The sequence below is a fragment of the Crocodylus porosus genome, unplaced genomic scaffold, assembly GCF_001723895.1.
Source record: "Crocodylus porosus isolate Cpor-Errol unplaced genomic scaffold, CroPor_comp1, whole genome shotgun sequence".
Lineage (NCBI taxonomy): Eukaryota > Metazoa > Chordata > Crocodylia > Crocodylidae > Crocodylus > Crocodylus porosus.
Window position 1 is genome coordinate 53,172,995 of NW_017728907.1, and position 16,940 is coordinate 53,189,934.

At 42.0% G+C, this 16,940-nt stretch overlaps 1 protein-coding gene across 1 annotated transcript in view; it reads right to left on the reverse strand.

Moving 5' to 3' along the window:
* Window positions 1-1,542: 1,542 nt before the first annotated feature.
* Window positions 1,543-16,940, reverse strand: part of ORC1 (origin recognition complex subunit 1) — a 25,569-nt gene continuing 10,171 nt past the window's right edge. The window contains exons 6-19 of the mRNA XM_019531427.1: window positions 15,316-15,592; window positions 14,281-14,388; window positions 13,609-13,716; window positions 13,298-13,402; window positions 11,787-11,994; window positions 10,750-10,856; window positions 9,981-10,082; window positions 9,646-9,817; window positions 8,689-8,796; window positions 6,863-7,012; window positions 5,332-5,451; window positions 3,499-3,665; window positions 2,371-2,458; window positions 1,543-1,996 (exon numbers count right to left, since the gene is read on the reverse strand). Of these exons, the coding sequence (XP_019386972.1) occupies window positions 1,802-1,996; window positions 2,371-2,458; window positions 3,499-3,665; window positions 5,332-5,451; window positions 6,863-7,012; window positions 8,689-8,796; window positions 9,646-9,817; window positions 9,981-10,082; window positions 10,750-10,856; window positions 11,787-11,994; window positions 13,298-13,402; window positions 13,609-13,716; window positions 14,281-14,388; window positions 15,316-15,592 (2,015 nt within the window). The 3' untranslated portion in view covers window positions 1,543-1,801. The remainder of the gene's footprint in view (window positions 1,997-2,370; window positions 2,459-3,498; window positions 3,666-5,331; window positions 5,452-6,862; window positions 7,013-8,688; window positions 8,797-9,645; window positions 9,818-9,980; window positions 10,083-10,749; window positions 10,857-11,786; window positions 11,995-13,297; window positions 13,403-13,608; window positions 13,717-14,280; window positions 14,389-15,315; window positions 15,593-16,940) is intronic.

The following is a 16,940-nucleotide window of genomic DNA, read 5'->3' on the forward strand; positions in this document are numbered from 1 at the left end:
TTTGTCTCTCTCTCTGACCCTATTTGCAAATATATACCTTTTGTGTTGCTAATAGAGTGTGTCTGTGGCTGAAGGTTTTTTTTCGCCTCCCGAGAAACGAACCGCGATTTTTACATCCTTATGAAGAAAATCTGCCACTGTTTCCACCTTGCCCACTTCTCCATTTCTCAACTCAGGTCACTTACCAGAAGCCAGCGCCAGATCTTGAAGCCTATGTCACAGCAAAACGTCTTTGCAGAAGTCATAAAACAGAGAAGGTGGTTTTAGTAAATTTCTCAATTCAAGTCCCTGTTGAAATCAATACTCGGGCACCGTTCATTGATCGTATCACAGGTAATTCTGATTCTCCGACTGAGAGAATGGAAGTGAAAGGTCAAGTTGGTTCTTAGATTAAAAGAATTTCTCCAGGTCTCGTTACACTCGTGCTTTCACCATTATTCCCTCACGTGCTAGCAAACTGGACACATTTTTACTATACCAGGGGGTGGTAACCGATGGCCCATGGGCTGGGGCTGGCCCGCTAAGCAATGGCCTCCAGCCTGTGAAGCTAGGGCACTGGCAGCAGCCGTGCCATGGGTGGGGCAAACAGCAGCAGTGGAGCAGGAAGCAGCTGTCTGTCTTTAGGCTGAGCTCTGGTAGTTCAGCCCTCCACTCCTAAAAGGTTACCAACCTCTGCCTACGTGTTATTAAAAATGCATTATGAATAGTGTTGTTAGAACAGCACAGCTGGCAGCTCTCCCTGGTGGGAGGAAGGGGTGGAGAAGAAACTACCAAGGGCTCTTTGTATTAAGGTATCACTCTCTTTGTTTTGCAAATTTGCTATCTCTTTGTTACAGTAAAGCATATACTCCTTAGTTTTCTCATGCAGATAAGAGTAATTGCAATTTTTAATGATCGTGTCCTTGAGAAAGAGTGAGTTTGAACTTTTGGTAACCTGGAGAGCTTTTCTAAGCATGCATAATTAGCTAATGCATATAAGCCTATCCGCCCCGCATACTTAAGTAGTTAATTATAATGCACATGCGACAGATGACGTGATGTCATTTCATATATGTTTGTATGAACCGGAAATGAGTTGTAAGAGTTCCTGCTTTTGCACACGTGCCCAGGAGAGAGGGGATAAAGCCCGCTGAGAAGTTTCCCTCGCGGGCAGAGTGGTCTTTTGTCTTCACTCTGACCCTATTTGCAAATATACCTTTTGTGTTGCTAATAGCGTGTGTTTAAGAGTTCTTCGCCTCCCGAGAAACAAACTGCAGCAATTTCTGCAACAAACGCATAAGCAATACATAAGGAAATTTAAGTTCAACACTTTGGGACCTTTTTTAAAAATCAGATCTTCATTGAAATTGTAGAGGGAAAATGACCTAAAACGCTATTTAGTGATGAGAGCCCTATTCTAGCACAAAGTACATCAGCATCTCTGCCTGACACAAGTGGTCAGAATATTTTTTTAATATTAGAGAAAAGACAGCCTCTGCTGCTCTTATATCACCCGAGGCGTTTGGTGTGTTCCTGGGGCTCCAGGGGAGGGGGCCAGAGGCGTGGGGTATGCCATTTACTGAATATACCATTGGTACAAATCCTGGTGTTATTTTTATATAAAGTGATTTGAATAGAAAGGTTTAAAATGCTTTGCAGAAAAATCTTTATTATACAAAAGACGATTTAATATAGCAAAGAGATTAGAAAAAACAAAACATAACAGTTTTCATTATATTCAAAATTTTAAAAAATAATTCATAAAATCCTTGACAATATTTAAAACATACACGCCTACATATAAATATAAAAATCGGTTGTCTTATTTCTCCTTGAGAGCATACATAATATCATCCTGACTGATGTTCAGCCGCACCCGCACATGGAAGTATTTATTACTGGATTCTACTAACAAGAGCCGGCAGGCACCAAGCCTTGAGCAAATGGCCATAATTTCTGAAACTGTAGGAATTTGCAGGCCTTCAATCCTACACAGTGCCACATGTTGATGATAGACCTAAAAGAACAAGACAATTCAGTTTGGTCAATCTATTAGATTGGAATAAGAATATACACAGAGCAGGGGAGAGTGTTAAACCTTTCAGTCTGTTTGGCTGAGATGACAGAGACTAATAATCAACAGAACAGCTGAAGTTTGTTAATCAAGTAAGTTGTAAGCGAAGTTCTCTTTACTGTGAACACAAATGCACACAAAATGCAGAAGCCAGCATCTGTAGTCCTTTTTTCCTAAAACAGCTCACCCATCATTGTGTTATCTTTCATCATCTTTGCTCCTTAGGATTGATTTTGATGCATTCACATGTTATAAGCATAAAACAGCTACGGCAAAAAGCTAGCATCCAGTTTACATAAAAGAAAAAGAAAGTGTACCTCTTGAACTGTTGCCTCCTCGAGCCCTGACCTGCGAAACTCTGCTAGAACTGCTTTCAGAAAAGTCTGCTCATGTAATGAAGCATTCCTGAAAAAGAGGAGGAAAAATCTCATTACCAGTCTCAGCCAGTGAATCCTGGAAATGGACAGCTCAAGGAGTGGCAGTGTCTGGTAAGCCCTTGCTGAAGTGCATTATATTTCCCTACATTGGAAAAGGAAAAAAAAATGTAAGGTCTCATCAGACCTTAATCCCTACCAATGTATTTGCACACTGCATTTCACAACATAACATTTAATCATTCTTCAACCAGGGTCTTGAATACTATGGTGATAGGACTACATTTATATAAAAGGCTAGTGTTTTAACATGGCAAATCTGTGGAAATTAAGAAGTACAACTGCAAGCTGGAATTCTGTATTTAATACATCGGGAGAGCAAGTCTACATTTCTTAACTGTTAGAAGTTTGCGTTTTTAGGACACGTGATACCGAGGATTGTGCCTTCTCCCTGGCAGGTTATGGTTTTTAATTCTCACATTATTCAATTTTCCACCCATAATAAATATTTAAAGCAGAACTGTACTTGGCATAAACAGCACCTTCTCACTGAAGGCATCTGCTTCATGTGCATATTCAAATCTTGTCCATTTGCTTTAGTGACTAAAATAAAGTCAGTCCTTTCCTCCTGTTAATACTGCACAACAATGACAATTTGAAGTGGACAAAAAAATTTAAGTGGACTCTCTCACATTTCATCAATAGTTTTTTTAAATTTGTCAGGTAGAGACTGGGTGAATTTACTGAAGATGGAGTTCTCCCAACATATATGAGGGTCTAATTTTACCTGCAGAACCTTTTGATACTCAAGAAAGAAACTCTTACATTTAATCCCAGAAAATCCCTGGCTCACTGTGACCTTAAACAAATCACTTTTTCTGTGTCTTTACTTCCCCATCTATAACACTCAAAGGAGTAGCCCTGAGACTTAAAAGTTTGTAGAAAGTGCTCTGAGATATGTGGAAGGTAAAATAAGATGCACTTCCCTAAAGGAAACCTCATCACCCACCCCCAAAATCCATCTGTAAGGTTGGGGAGGAAAGGGAAGAGGCTTCTAAGCTACATTTTTACCTGACTGCATTTAAATAAGGAGATGAAAACATTTCATTGATTGCTTCCATTACGTGGGTCATGCTGACCAACCCCGAGGAGCTTTTCTGACCAGCGAACTCGCAGATCTCAGTGCCCCTTCTGCAGATATCAAGACAACGCCTTGCATCTCCAGATAATGCCGCCACCTAAGAAGAAAAGCAGCATGGCAAAAGTGACACTTCTCAGCAGTTGAGAATGGATGGCAGCAAGAGTTGGTAGGGTTATTTTAAAATCAGCAGAGTATTTATCTTGGTAGTCATTCCTAGGACTTCATTTTTCAAAATAGCAGTTTTATTAATCAAAAAAAAAAAAAAAAATCAATCAATCAAACCTGACTACAAACCCAAGACGCCAAACTTTTATCAAGGCACATACAGAACTAGATCGGGATGCAGTATGCTTTAAACCAAACAAAAACCTCTCAAATGAAGAAAACAAAACTCTACACTCATCTCTGCAGCAACTAAACAGTTAGTAAAATTCCCACAAGTTTCATTTGGAACAGATTTAGTTCAACGTTGAAATCTTTTGAATTTTCACCCATGGATCTATACCAATCAATTTTCAGCCAGAAAAATCTAACAGAATTTCTCACATGTTTATCCCTGAATAGTACTTGGTCATGTGCTGTTTTTTAAGAAACAGGAACACATTTCAAAGTGGTTTTCCACATAGGTATCTGGGGGAATTTTCACAAACGTAGGTGTCCAAATCCCAGTGAAAATCCATTAGGTACTTCTGAAAATCATACCTACAGTTTACATGTTAACAAAGCAATTACCTTCTGTGTACTGAGATATAGTAATAATGGTCTAAATCTTCAAAATGTGCTCAGTTCCACAACTCCCAGTTAAACTCCCATAGTTATAAACTCTGAAAACTGGGCTATAAGCAATTGCTCATATAGATGTCAGATTCCTCACTGACTGAAAAAATGCTAGTGTTGTTATAAAAATCCAGGGTTCTTCCCAGACTGAATGGTTTCTTGTTTTCAGTTTGACAATAATTTATAAGAAAACTAAGATAGTATTTATAAGATAGCAAGTGCTATGCAGTATGCTTTGTAATAAGACATAAAAGCTCAATGATGAAAACCTCAATATTGTTAAATCTATATTGAGAAATTCCCAGGGGATTGTTTTTGCTATTAAGGAAGTTATGTTTTTGGAATTAATAATAAGAACTAACGAGATTCTGATGTGGTGATTTCCGAGGTTTACGCAAACTTCATTGAAAATATACAAGGAATAAGACATTTTAAACAATGTGGACATTTTAATGTGACGTTACCCTCTTTTATACGTTATTTTTAATTCTGAATATTAGATCAGAATGAACTGGCCTCTGTCCCAAGGACCACATCATCTGGAAACACAGTGAACATTGGAAAGCATAGTATAGCCTGAAGAAGCTCATGGAAGAATGTGGAGTCGATATTTCCTTTTTGGTGATCAGCTCTATTTTGGCAAGGTCACACAGTAAATTGCCATTATGCCAAGTGCTAGAGAAAGTCAACATCTCACTATTATGGATTATCAAGATTCTGCTGCCTATAACTAATAGACAGCAATATCATAGCAGTCTTTCAAGACAAAAGAGAACAGGTAAAATAGACTGCCAAAGCTGCACATGAATTTGTAGAAATCACAGAGCATGTTGTTATGAGCACACTCCTTTGCCACAGGGGATGCAGAAACGTGTGACGAGAGGGTGGGAATGATTCCCATTACTACCTATGGTTTTGATCACTTTCGCTGGTAGCTGCTTTACTTGACCCTGCATTAGCAATGACACTTCAGTGCTGCTGTTTACCTTTCTGGAAACTAACTGAATTGCATCCTCCTCAAATGCTTTGATGTTTTTCAGCCGGGATGAGATAATCTGCTGCAACTGTCTGTAGGTGTAGGGCTGGAAGGACATTCTGGTGAGGCCCTGCACAGAACAAGTGAGTAACAGTAACTAAATGCTTCCAGAGTTACTAACATTATAGACATTTACTGACGATTAGAAACCACTGTCAAAACCACTTATCTAAATGTCTAGATTCTTAAGGAAAATAACCTCATGTCAGTTAAGAGGTTCTGAAAGGCTGTTTTACACTCGCTTCACACATACATGCAAGCTCTCATCACCAAATCCCAAACGGATTACCATTCACCTTCTCACAAGCCTGGCTTGTGACAGCTAACTGTCACAACATCTGTGATAAGGACAGTCTTGCCATTCATCCGCAAGACAAACTATAACTTCCTGTTCCAGCCATGCAAATGAAAAATGTTAGAACTGCTAAAACTCTGAATGGAAGCTGACAGCATAACCCACCGCAAGTTCATACTTTTGAAAGTCAAGTTTCCAACACAAGACTTGATGGCTATTGGACTCTCTCAATAAAGGGAGATTTTAAATGTGACCTTATATCTAAGAGTCACTCTTAAAAAGGTACACTTTCTTTTGTGGCCAGGTAAAAATAACTTTTCGGCTGATGGATTAGCTGTCTCTATGCAAAGGTATGCAAGTCATATCTGTTGAATTCATGGACAACAATGAAGTACTTCTGTTAGCCCCGCAAAGCCAGCAACAGCCAATGTTCTGGTAGATTCTCTTCTGGCTCATGTCAATGTAATTTGCTAAATAAATTCTGAAAGGCTAAATAAATTCTACCCTCGGTTACATCTGTGCAACCCACTGCCTTATGTTTTCAACTTGGAGACAGTATTTATAGCATTCTCCAGAACCTTTATTTTTTTAGTGATTGTATGTCAACCCTGAAGCAATCACTAGACCTGCAGATGCTAATTGAGTATCTCAGCCTGGCATTGCGGGAAAGAATATTTGTAAGATGAAAGTCAAAAAGGAAGAACAAATCTGGAATCCTATGGTACACATCTGCAACTCACTCTTTCAAGCAGCGCTGGTTTAGGAAAGAAAACAGGATGCATTACGTTCTGGATTTGATTACATCTTACATCTTGCCCAGCTGCACCCAAGATTATTAATCAGAGAAAGGCAACAACCAAATGTATAAAGCTGTGGTGGGAAGCAAGCAGACAAGGATTTATCTGACTCCCTGAGACATGATAACTGATTATCTAGATCTTAACATGCAAGTCATCTGGCTCATATTCCCCAAATTATTTCTTACAGAGAGGATACCTAATGACACCTGCACCTATTTTCTTTGGATCCATGCATCCGTCATCGTTTTGAAAGAATGAAAATGGCATGTTTAAATTTTACTCCTGGAGTGTCACACAGTCATCCAACTCTTCCTAATAACACTGGACTGTAGCTAATCTAACCTCATCTCACCTGCCAGCACAGCAATAAAGCTGCCAGGACATACCAGCCTGCTCGCCACTCTGTTCATCATGATCCTCTCTGGCAAGTCCATGGTGTTAGCAATAGCAAGGATGATCAGCTTTGAGTGCTTTTGGGTTGGCCAGTCAAACAGATTGTACATTACATCCTGCTTCCGGGTCCACAAAAGGTCCAGCTGGAAGAGAAAGGAAGGAAGCAGAAGTTAACTGGAGAGGAATGATGATCTTGTTGTTACAGTGCTTATTTGGGACTCAAAACATCAGCTGCTATGTAACAGGGGGCCTTCTCGGGGGCCAGTCTACCAATGGCCCCACCCATCTGTTCTGGGCCAACCGCCCGACTTCTTGCCTGCCATGCCTTGTTATTAATTAAGTTGTTAATTAAGTGGGAGGCTGCCCATTTCTTGCCCTGATGCCAGGGGGCGCTATCTGCAGCTCCGTTCCTCCCCTGCACCGCAGCCCAAGCCTTGCAGATGGCATCCTCTGTTATCATCATCACCAGACCCTCACTGGGCCCCAGAATCCTTCAGTCCGGACCCCGACAGGACCCTCCACTCAGACAGCCTACTTTGGCTTCATTTGGGGCTGCATAGCTCCCTGATCTGTTCCCCCTTATGGGCGTGGTCTCCCTGGGACCTTTGGCTACACTAGTCCTGGCTTCACCTCCAGGCCAGTCAGAACGCCAGGCCCTCAGCTCTGGGTGTCCCTCGCAGCAGGTCCCTGGCCCTTCAACTCTTCCAGTCATGGTCCCAGCATTGACCAGTCGAGGGATTACAAGTCAGGCTTTTGAGTCTATAGCCCTCTCTCTCTCGGGTCCACCCTCCTGACCCTTCTATGGGGGTAAGCAACCGGGCTGCGGGAGCTAGGGTTACTAAGGCGCCCCGACCTGCCTTTCACTGGGATGATCACTGGTCTGGCATTTCCTGGAGGCTCCCACACCACCGAGAGTCCCACCAGGCCACCCACACCCGGCAGGGTGCAGTTTTAGGTCATGTCCAGGACCAGGAGCCTCCAAGCCATCCCCTACAGCTCCTGCTCTTACTTCCAGGATGTTCCAAGCAGCCTTGCAGCCAGGCAATGTTGCTGCCTGGGCTGCCAGTAGTGAACTGTTCTGTTTATATGGGCGGCCAGGGATCTAAAATGGCCACCGCAATCAAGCTCCTGCTGGCTGCTTGGCTGGGCCCTGAAAGTGGCAGGCACCAACAGTGCCCTGCCACACCCTATTATAGACTTCTGGTGCAATTATGGACAAGCCATTTCATTGATTGTGTCATAATCCATCATCTACACATCCATCATCTGCACCACCCTTCATCTGGCACATCTGTTTATATTGTAGGCTCTTCAGAAACAAGACCATCTTCTTATATCATTGTACAATACCCACAATATGATCTGATCAAGTGGCATTTCTAGGTGCTACAGTAATATTAATACTCCTAATAATAGGTTTACAAGAAACAGAGGTACAGGCACCAGAGTCAGATCATGGTCCATAGGGTGGGCATCTGTCATTAGGACCGGTACTCTGGAAGCTTTGCCAACCAGAACACCACTTCTGTACTGCAGAGCTTAATTTTCTCTCTCAGCAAAGAACAGCCAGACAAAATACAGTCTGAAATAGCTAAATGCTATATTGAAGTACTGCATTACTAGAAGTAATTGGAGGCGACAGATAGAATGCTGTCTTGGCAACTGCCCTACTGAGACAACAGGAAGCCTCATTTTATACATCCATTTTAACAGAGCAGCCCAAATTTGCTTGCCTGCATTAAATCTTCAAATCTTCTCCTTTTTAGGACCTTTAACAATACTCCAGAGCTCCCAAAATCCACGCCCTGCAGTTCCTCACCTCATCCACTACCAGCACTGTCGTCTTCCTCTTGGGCCCAGAGGTGCAGAACAGTTTCGCCAACAGTGATGCAGCATGTGTTGCTGTTACCTTCTGACCAGTCAGTAACTGAATGGGGTTAAACAGTGCTCCAGGTTAATCTGTAGTCATGTATTTAGGGGAGGTAACCCTTACTCTGGACACTTCTTTAAACACTAAAATTCACCACGTATCTGGGAACCACACACTCAAAAAATAGAGCTCAGTTTAGCTCTATTTGCCAGAACCTAAGCATAAAAGGAGAAGATGAGGAACTAAGGAAAACCTAGCTTAAAAAAAGGTCATACAGTTGTTAATTGTGACTTGTGCCAAATAGACACACCCTGTCAAATAGCTTTGTAGACTCTAAGCAGGCATACCTGGAACAGGGCTTCCATAGAGACCCTGAATGAAGAAAACCCTGATGCCAACCCAATCTGCTGCAAGGATTGCTGACTTCAGCAGGCTTGGGTCCATATCAGAGCATTCATATACAGCCAGCAAGGCCTTAGACTGAAGAATTTGCTCTTTCAAATAAGAAAATATTCTGATCAGATCACCTTTGAAGTAGCTTGTACAGTAAGTAGTAGTATATATTCCCATCTACATTGTGCCTTGCAGCTCCTGAGGCACTTAGGAATCACACATGAACATTTCAAAATTATGCTACAGACACCAAAGCCACGCAGCCAACCTGATTTTCAAGCTGCTGCCCTGGCAAAATCTAGTGCATCAGAGAACTTTCTCTAGTTTCAACTGACAGAAACTACGAAAATAAAAACACCGTGTAACAGTGTCCTAAGAGAAAAGCATATCGCTTCTTAAAGGGACTGCTGGGATGTGCTAGTTGTTACAAGTCGTGGCTCCTGGGGCTGGGCACAGAAAGGGGAGAAAGAGCGAGAGTTTAATTTCTGTTCAGACAAGAAAGGTTGTGCTCACCTTTAATATCTGCACATAAGTCTGGTGAGGGTCAGTCAATTTCATGCCATTGATCTCTATGAACTGGAAGGAAGGAAGCGCATCCTCATCTGCAGCTTGCTGGAGACAATGGATTGCTTCATGAACAGTTGCAGTTTTGCCTGTTCCAGGAACTCCAGAAATGTACATGCACCTGAAATGGCAGAGGATCCACCAGTGAACCCAGTGATTTGTGCAGAGGGTCAGAGAGCTGGAAACTCCCGAATTCTGAGCCCAGCTATGAAAGTAACTCAATCCGCTACCACCTCTGCCCCCTCCCAGATTACATAAAGGAATCTTCCCATAAATCAACTCACCCTCCTGTCCCATCAATAAGTTTGCTTTCTACAAAGTTATAGATATCCTGGAACTCCTTTTCTCGGCAAGGCAAAGACTCTGGTACAGCAGAAACATGCAGCCTTTCATTTGGAAGGGGAGGGGAAAGAAAAAAAAAAGGAAAGATAAGGGACTGACCAGATTCGAGATCTGTTTTCACCATTCTAACTGACTTCCTATGGAAGACAAATGAATAGGAGAAATCCTCTTCATCTCTCCTTTCAAACTTGTGTAAATACTTGAGCCCTTTTTAAAGCGCAAAAGTGCCAAAAACATTTGTGTGCATGTGTGTATGTGGTGTTTTTAATTGTAAGGTCATTAAGAGGGAGCTTTTGTCATTAAGAGGGAGCTAGTATGCATAAGTCTGATGTAGAGGGATGGGAAAATAGACCTCTTAATTCTTCTCTGCATCATACAGACAAAAAATAACTATTCTATTTCTAGAGCTATTTCTAGATCTTTGGGACCTGAGAAATTAGCCTTGGGAGAAGTACAGAGGAAAACAAGAGACACATTTGCAAAAAACTAAACTCAGCATCCCTGGACCAGTGTAAATAGTTTCTAAACTTGAACAGGATTTTTGACCTTCACCACTGAACCGAAGAAGCTGCTGGTATTACCAGTTCTTGGGTAGATCCCTACTATATGCCTAAAGTGGGCATTTCCTTCCGTTCAGTGTAACCTATTGCTCCTTATCTCTCTGGTAAAGTAATGAGATCATTCCCCCCTGCTCCCCCCAGTATACTTTACCTTAATCGTGCCTCTTCTAATATACTGGCTGGTTTTTGTGCTGCTTGGCACCGACCGCGAATTCTGGGAGTAGCATTACGGCGTGTTTTAGGGGTTCTTAGCTCCGGCTGTAGAGAGAAGCCAAAAGCCTCAGATGGTGACTGTTCTGCAAAGTTTTAGCTGGAGATCGTCAATCTGGTGGCCACATTTCCAAAGGTTTGTTTATGCAAAAAACCTAAGTATTTTTGGAAGTACTGGTGAGAAGGGTGTTGTACTTTAAAAAAAGGACACCTGACAAAGGTTCAGTTACACAGATTAGACTCCTTCCCTGACCCCAAAATGGAAGACTTGAAGACTGATAAAAAAAAAAAAAAATCATGAAACTTAAAACACCTGAAGAACAGAATTCTGTTGTGTTTTGCAGCACTGCTCTGGTTCATAAAAGCCAGAAAGTAGATCAAATTCTGTCACTGTCCAAGCAAAAAAAAGTCAAAATTAAACTAGTTACAGTGCTATTTCTTTAAACCAATTATTTCCATTGCTGTAGTCCTAGGAGCCATCTCCCTGGACCAGACCCCATTGTACTAGGCACTTAAACCAAACTGAAAATAGTCAGTAGTGGCATATGTCGTAGTTTAAACATTAATTATTTATGATGGGATTCTCCAAACTAGTTTTTCATCTATACCTTGCATGCACAGTTCAAAAACGCACCGATTTAAATGGATTTTAGTAACACAGGACTATTTTTCTTTTATTCCAGAAAGCAGAGCATGCTCCACAGGATAACACAAAAGAGCCCTAAAGCCACAACCCCCCTCCTCAGGCAGGACTCCTCTAATTTAAGTGAAGACAGGAACCTCACTCAATATTTCAACTATCCACATCATTCTAACATGGAGGATTATACAAGACCAAGTTGCTTGTTAAAAACTTCTCAACCACCTCACTCCAGATGATTTAGTTACCTCCATATCTATGAGCCACACAAATGAAACACGTGATTTAGATTTAAAATACTCAAAGCTAATAATTTTCAGAACCTCTAGAAATCTTACAGTTCTTCTGGGGGTAGTAGTGCCAGAAGGAGTTTTCTTTGAAAATGTTTGGGTCCTGAGTCTTCTGCTTGACTTTGTTTTCCTCTTTGGAGTGCAGAACACTTGGCCCTCTGCTTCGCTGCTACTGGAGTAAGAATTGTCTGAGCTGGATAGGGAGTCTTCATCTTCTTCCTCATCATCATCTTCCTCATCACATCCATTTAAAAGGCTAAGTGAGAACAAAAACACACTGCATATGTAGAAAAAACAAAGCAACTTGGGTTTAAAGAGCATTTTCAATTATTTGAAACCAAGGTAACTTGATAGGCAGCTTTTAACATTTTTTTTCTAATGATGAAGAGCAGGCAAGTAGATTTTATACCTGGGCTTGTAAGTTTTCCATGGCCATTTTACCAAGACAGTTTGCAAGATGACAGTTTTTTGATAAGCAACTTCTAGGTATTATGCTTGAGAACTACATATTGTGCATGCCCATGATGTGAAGGTGGCCTTGCTGTTTTCAAATACCTTTTCCTGGGTCTATCCCCTGCCTCCCTCCCATCATTAAAAAGTATCAGGAACATCAGGTTCTTGCTCTTCTCAGGAGAGAATGCCAAAGGGCAGTTTGGACTACACCACTTACACCTGATGTGTGCACATATACTGCTTCCAAAATCATTGTTTTAATCACAACCACAGAGATCCAATGTTACCATGCTGCCTAAGCCTTGCATCAGTGTTCTGAGAAAAGAGAGTCTTGAAAGGACATGCATACAGAGCACTGTCAGCTGTATGTCAAGCAGAAAACAAAGGATTTAAACTAGTTACACAAGCACAAAGAGACCTATTTGAAATCCTATTTCCCTCCCCACTTCAAAGTGTCCTGAATGGGTTAGAGGACTGGCATGTGCCCATGTAGAGACTTAAAGAAGGTGAACACTGGTAGTCACGTTACTAAATTAGTAATTTTTCCACAAAAAGTGTGCAGACAAAATAAGAGCTAGCTGACCCAGCAGCTACAGAGTTATAAACTGATTTAAGGGTTGCAGCAGGTAATGAATTTTTGACATAAGCTACCACTACACACAGACAAGGTCTATGAATGTCACCCAGGCTTTAGCCACTTCTGAGGTCCCCTTTTCAATTCACCTTCTAAAGAAACATCCACTAAGAGCAGAAACATCAGGTCTCAAATCTCAAAAAAAATTAGATGCAAAAAGCATTGAGGGAGAAATTAAAATTGACTTAATAACAAAACTAAAATACTGGGTGCAAGCTATTTTTCTACCTTGCAGTTCATTTGAAGTAAGAATAGTTGTAGACCTCATTCGGCTTTAATTTGCCAAGTATATCAAAAGAATTCTGGGGAATCTTTTTGCAAATAATATGCCTTGCATTCAAATGGACTATATCTTTACTTCCTTAAGAGGACCGGGATTCTTTGGCTTTCACTTCAACAGCAAACTAGGCCAATTCAAGGCTGAAAGCCCCACTGGCAACATAAATCAGATGTAATGGCAGAGAATGCTCACTGGATTTGCTTTGCAATGAGAGCAGATGTCCTCCGTGCACATCTCCTGCGAGAACGAGGGGTTGCCATTGGACTTTGACTCTCCAAATCTTCATCTTCAGCTAAACTAAATAGAAAGAACAAAGTTGTCTGTATCCACTCCTTTTTGTCACAGTTGGAGAGAGAAACTGTTTGATTAACTTTAAGACCTGAACTTGAGGCTGAATTGACAGCACGGGAGACTCAAGTCCCACCTGTTTCAAGATCATGTGCATCATAGGCACCAGCAATCAAATGCCCTCCTGACGCTGCCCCATCAGTATTAGGATTTACCTTGTGCGGCTTTTAGAATTGCTCTTGGGAGTAGCTGTTTGTTTGGCTGGCTTTTTTGATTCCTTGGCTGTCTTCTCTATTTGCTCTTCATCTTTACTATTCATGTGCCTGATGGAATAAAGAAAAATGGACGCTTGGTTATAGCGTTAAAAATAAAAACTTCTCCATTAGATAAAAGGACAGATAGTGGTGAGTTACTCTCCCTTTAACTCACTGCAGATGCTCATGGGATATCAAATAGTCTCTTTACATATTTAGTTTAAACCCCAACCTTGTGTAAAAGGTACTCATAATTTATACTGTATAAATCAAGGCACAGGGATTATCTGACCACCACAATGTTAAGACATCACAGGATCTAAACTGGCATTAGACTCGATGGGTCTAAAATCCTAATCCACTCTACCATAACCACTGCCTCTCTGTACACCTCTTGGACTGACACCACCAGGATGCTTCATTTTGGACAAAAGACATGGCAATAGCCTTCCATCACTACTCACTGGAGCCACAATCCACCAGCAACCACAGAAGAAACACTTTAAATAAATGCGTCAGCAACCAATTTTTTTTTAACAAGGTGAATGTTTCACTGTCACAAGTAACCCAAAATCGCTTTTGGAACAAGTGAACTCCAGACACATGGCCCTCATGTGAATGTTAGGGTTTTACCTTGTGTGGATTTTAGAATTGCTTCTAGGGGTGGCTGTTTGTCTGCTTGGTTTCTTGGATTCCTTAACTGTCTCCTTACCATCTTCTTCATTTTTACCACTTAAGTGCCTGGAAGAAGGGTGGGGGATTTGTGGGAAGGGGTTGAAAAGACAGTCACCAGTCTGTTAGATGAAAGGACTAGTAAATTGTTCTCACTAAAAATTGATTGTAACTCCTCTCAAACCTTTCAGGTTTCTTAATTTCACTTTCACCAAAATGCCTCTCTAAGCAAAAGAGAAAATGTTTTACAGTATACCAACACTGTGACTCAGAGGCTGGCCATCACAGGATGAGGAAATATAAAGAAAATCATGATATTTTTGCTTCTTTATAATGTAGAATGTAAAGGACTGAACATTTTTCTCCTGCTTGTTGAAATTTTTAAAGACAGTGTTCACTGAAAATATATCTGAGAAATTTAACTTTTTTTTTAAATCTGGGAATCTTCCCTTTTTAAAAAATTAGCAACTAAAAGAAGCAGATTGGTGCACAAGAAAGAGGGTACACACCTTTATTATGACAAATGCTACAAATCCTGTTATTGCCAGGCTGCACCTCTATAAATCTACATACCTCTACAGGTTATGCATGTCTAGATATATATTACAGATACAGGATATACGTGCACTAAATGAAGACAAACGGGGGCAGACAAATGGGGGGGCAGAGCAGATTTTATATATGCTGAGAAAGTATAAAGTAGTAGGGGTCAATGTGTCCTCTCCTGCATTTCCACCATTTATGCCCCTCTCCCTTCTCTCTGTAAATCTTGGAGGCAATCTCAAATTTCCAAACCACCCTCCAGCATACATCCCTTTCCACATCCCATCCTCTTTAGAGCTTCCCCCATGTCTCAGCATTAACAATTAAACCTTTTTTATGTTGACAGTAGGTAAAGCATTTCAGCACACATTGAGAACAGTTTGCCTCAATGGAACAACATGCCAAGCACAAGAAAGCCATTCAATGATTCATTACAATAATGCTGCCACTTACCAGGTACTATTGCCTTTCAAATCAAAATTCACAGTTTTTAGGCTGGAGTCCTGGTCCCTTGTAAAGGGAGATATCCTTATTGTATCCCCTAGCTTAGACCAGTTTCCCAGGGTACTTGATAGTGACTCTCTCTCACCATCAGTACAAGACATTTTTGTAGGTGATCCCAAAATCTCAGTGAATGTCACCTTTCGCTTAGTAGCCAGTGGTTCCGGTGCCTCACTGCAGTCCCAGTCATCAACTCCTGGTTGTTTACTTCTAGGAGATTTTGTGGGACCTAGGAACCAACACAACAAACTGACATCAGAATTAAATTCCCTCATTTAGCTGAGTGTTGGCTGCCGTGCCACTCTGGACACGTGACTTGACTGCTGCTTAAATAAGGGTGACAAATCAAATAATAGGAAATACCTTTTTCTTGAAAACCCAGACTTAGGACTTGATGTTTAGTCCTGTATCCCCTGCTCTCAAGAACAGGCTCGTTTGCACATCAGTTTGAATACGAACACTCAAACATGGATAAATGGTCTCCCTATGCAGCACAAAGTAGGCACAGACATAGGGTGGAAACAGACTTGGCATAAAAGTAAAGGCAGCACAAAAGACCAAGCAAACAGACATTTATACCCTTTGTCATGCCATAAATGCCCCAAATTTGTAACTGTGACACAGGTGCTGTCAATTTGTGTGACTTTATTGCAGCAGATGTCTATTAAGTTTATGGCAACAAAGCGCAGTCAGCTCAGAGCTACCTGTACTCTCCAGTCACTCAAGGCAGTTGCTCCTGGGACCTGATCCTGCATGGTCCAGAAATTCCTAACCAGGATCAGGCCCCTTAGGTCCTGGAAGTGGCCTGCCCAGGTTTCTCCTCCTAAACAGATATGCCCTGGGCATATCTCTGTACAGGGAACCCTGGCTTTCCCCTTCCAAAGACATGCCCTGGGGAAGATAAAGGGTGCAACTAAGTAGGGAACATGTTGTCCACTGTCCTGCAGGATCAAGCCCCTGCCCAATGCACAGTCAACATTCATTTCACCCAATAAAACAGGATCAGCTGTGGTGGGACACAACTGGTGGGACTGTCAAGCTCAACGGGTAGTAAGCAATGGCTCAATGTCTAGCAGGCAGGTGGTATCAAGTCCTAGGGCAGGTTTGGTTTAGTATCCTCATCAACGACCTGGAAGATGGAATAGAGTGCACTCTCAGCAACACGGCTGCATCAAAAGAAATTTTTTGGGGCTGATACCAGCCATATTGGCCAATGCTGATCCAACTGCCAATATGCAGCCTGGCAGCTTGGGAGTAGCATCCGGCTGGTAAGTTTGTTGGGGGGGGCGGGGACAGGGCAGGGGGAGGGAAAGAATGTGGGGGAGGGGGCAGATTGAGGCTGCCGCGGTGAGGGAAGGAGTGAGACTAGGGCAGAGGCTGCACAGGCAGGGTGGGCACAGGACAGAACCACGGCTTGTCTGGGGAAGGGGTGGCTCCCACCACTGTGCACAGCTCTGAGGGAGAAATGGGGGCATGTGCCCCTCCAGATCCGTACATGGGGCAAATGCAGGCTGCTGCTGTATACTCAGGGTCAGGGCTCCATCAGCCTCTTCCCAGTGGAAGGGGCTGGACCGGGG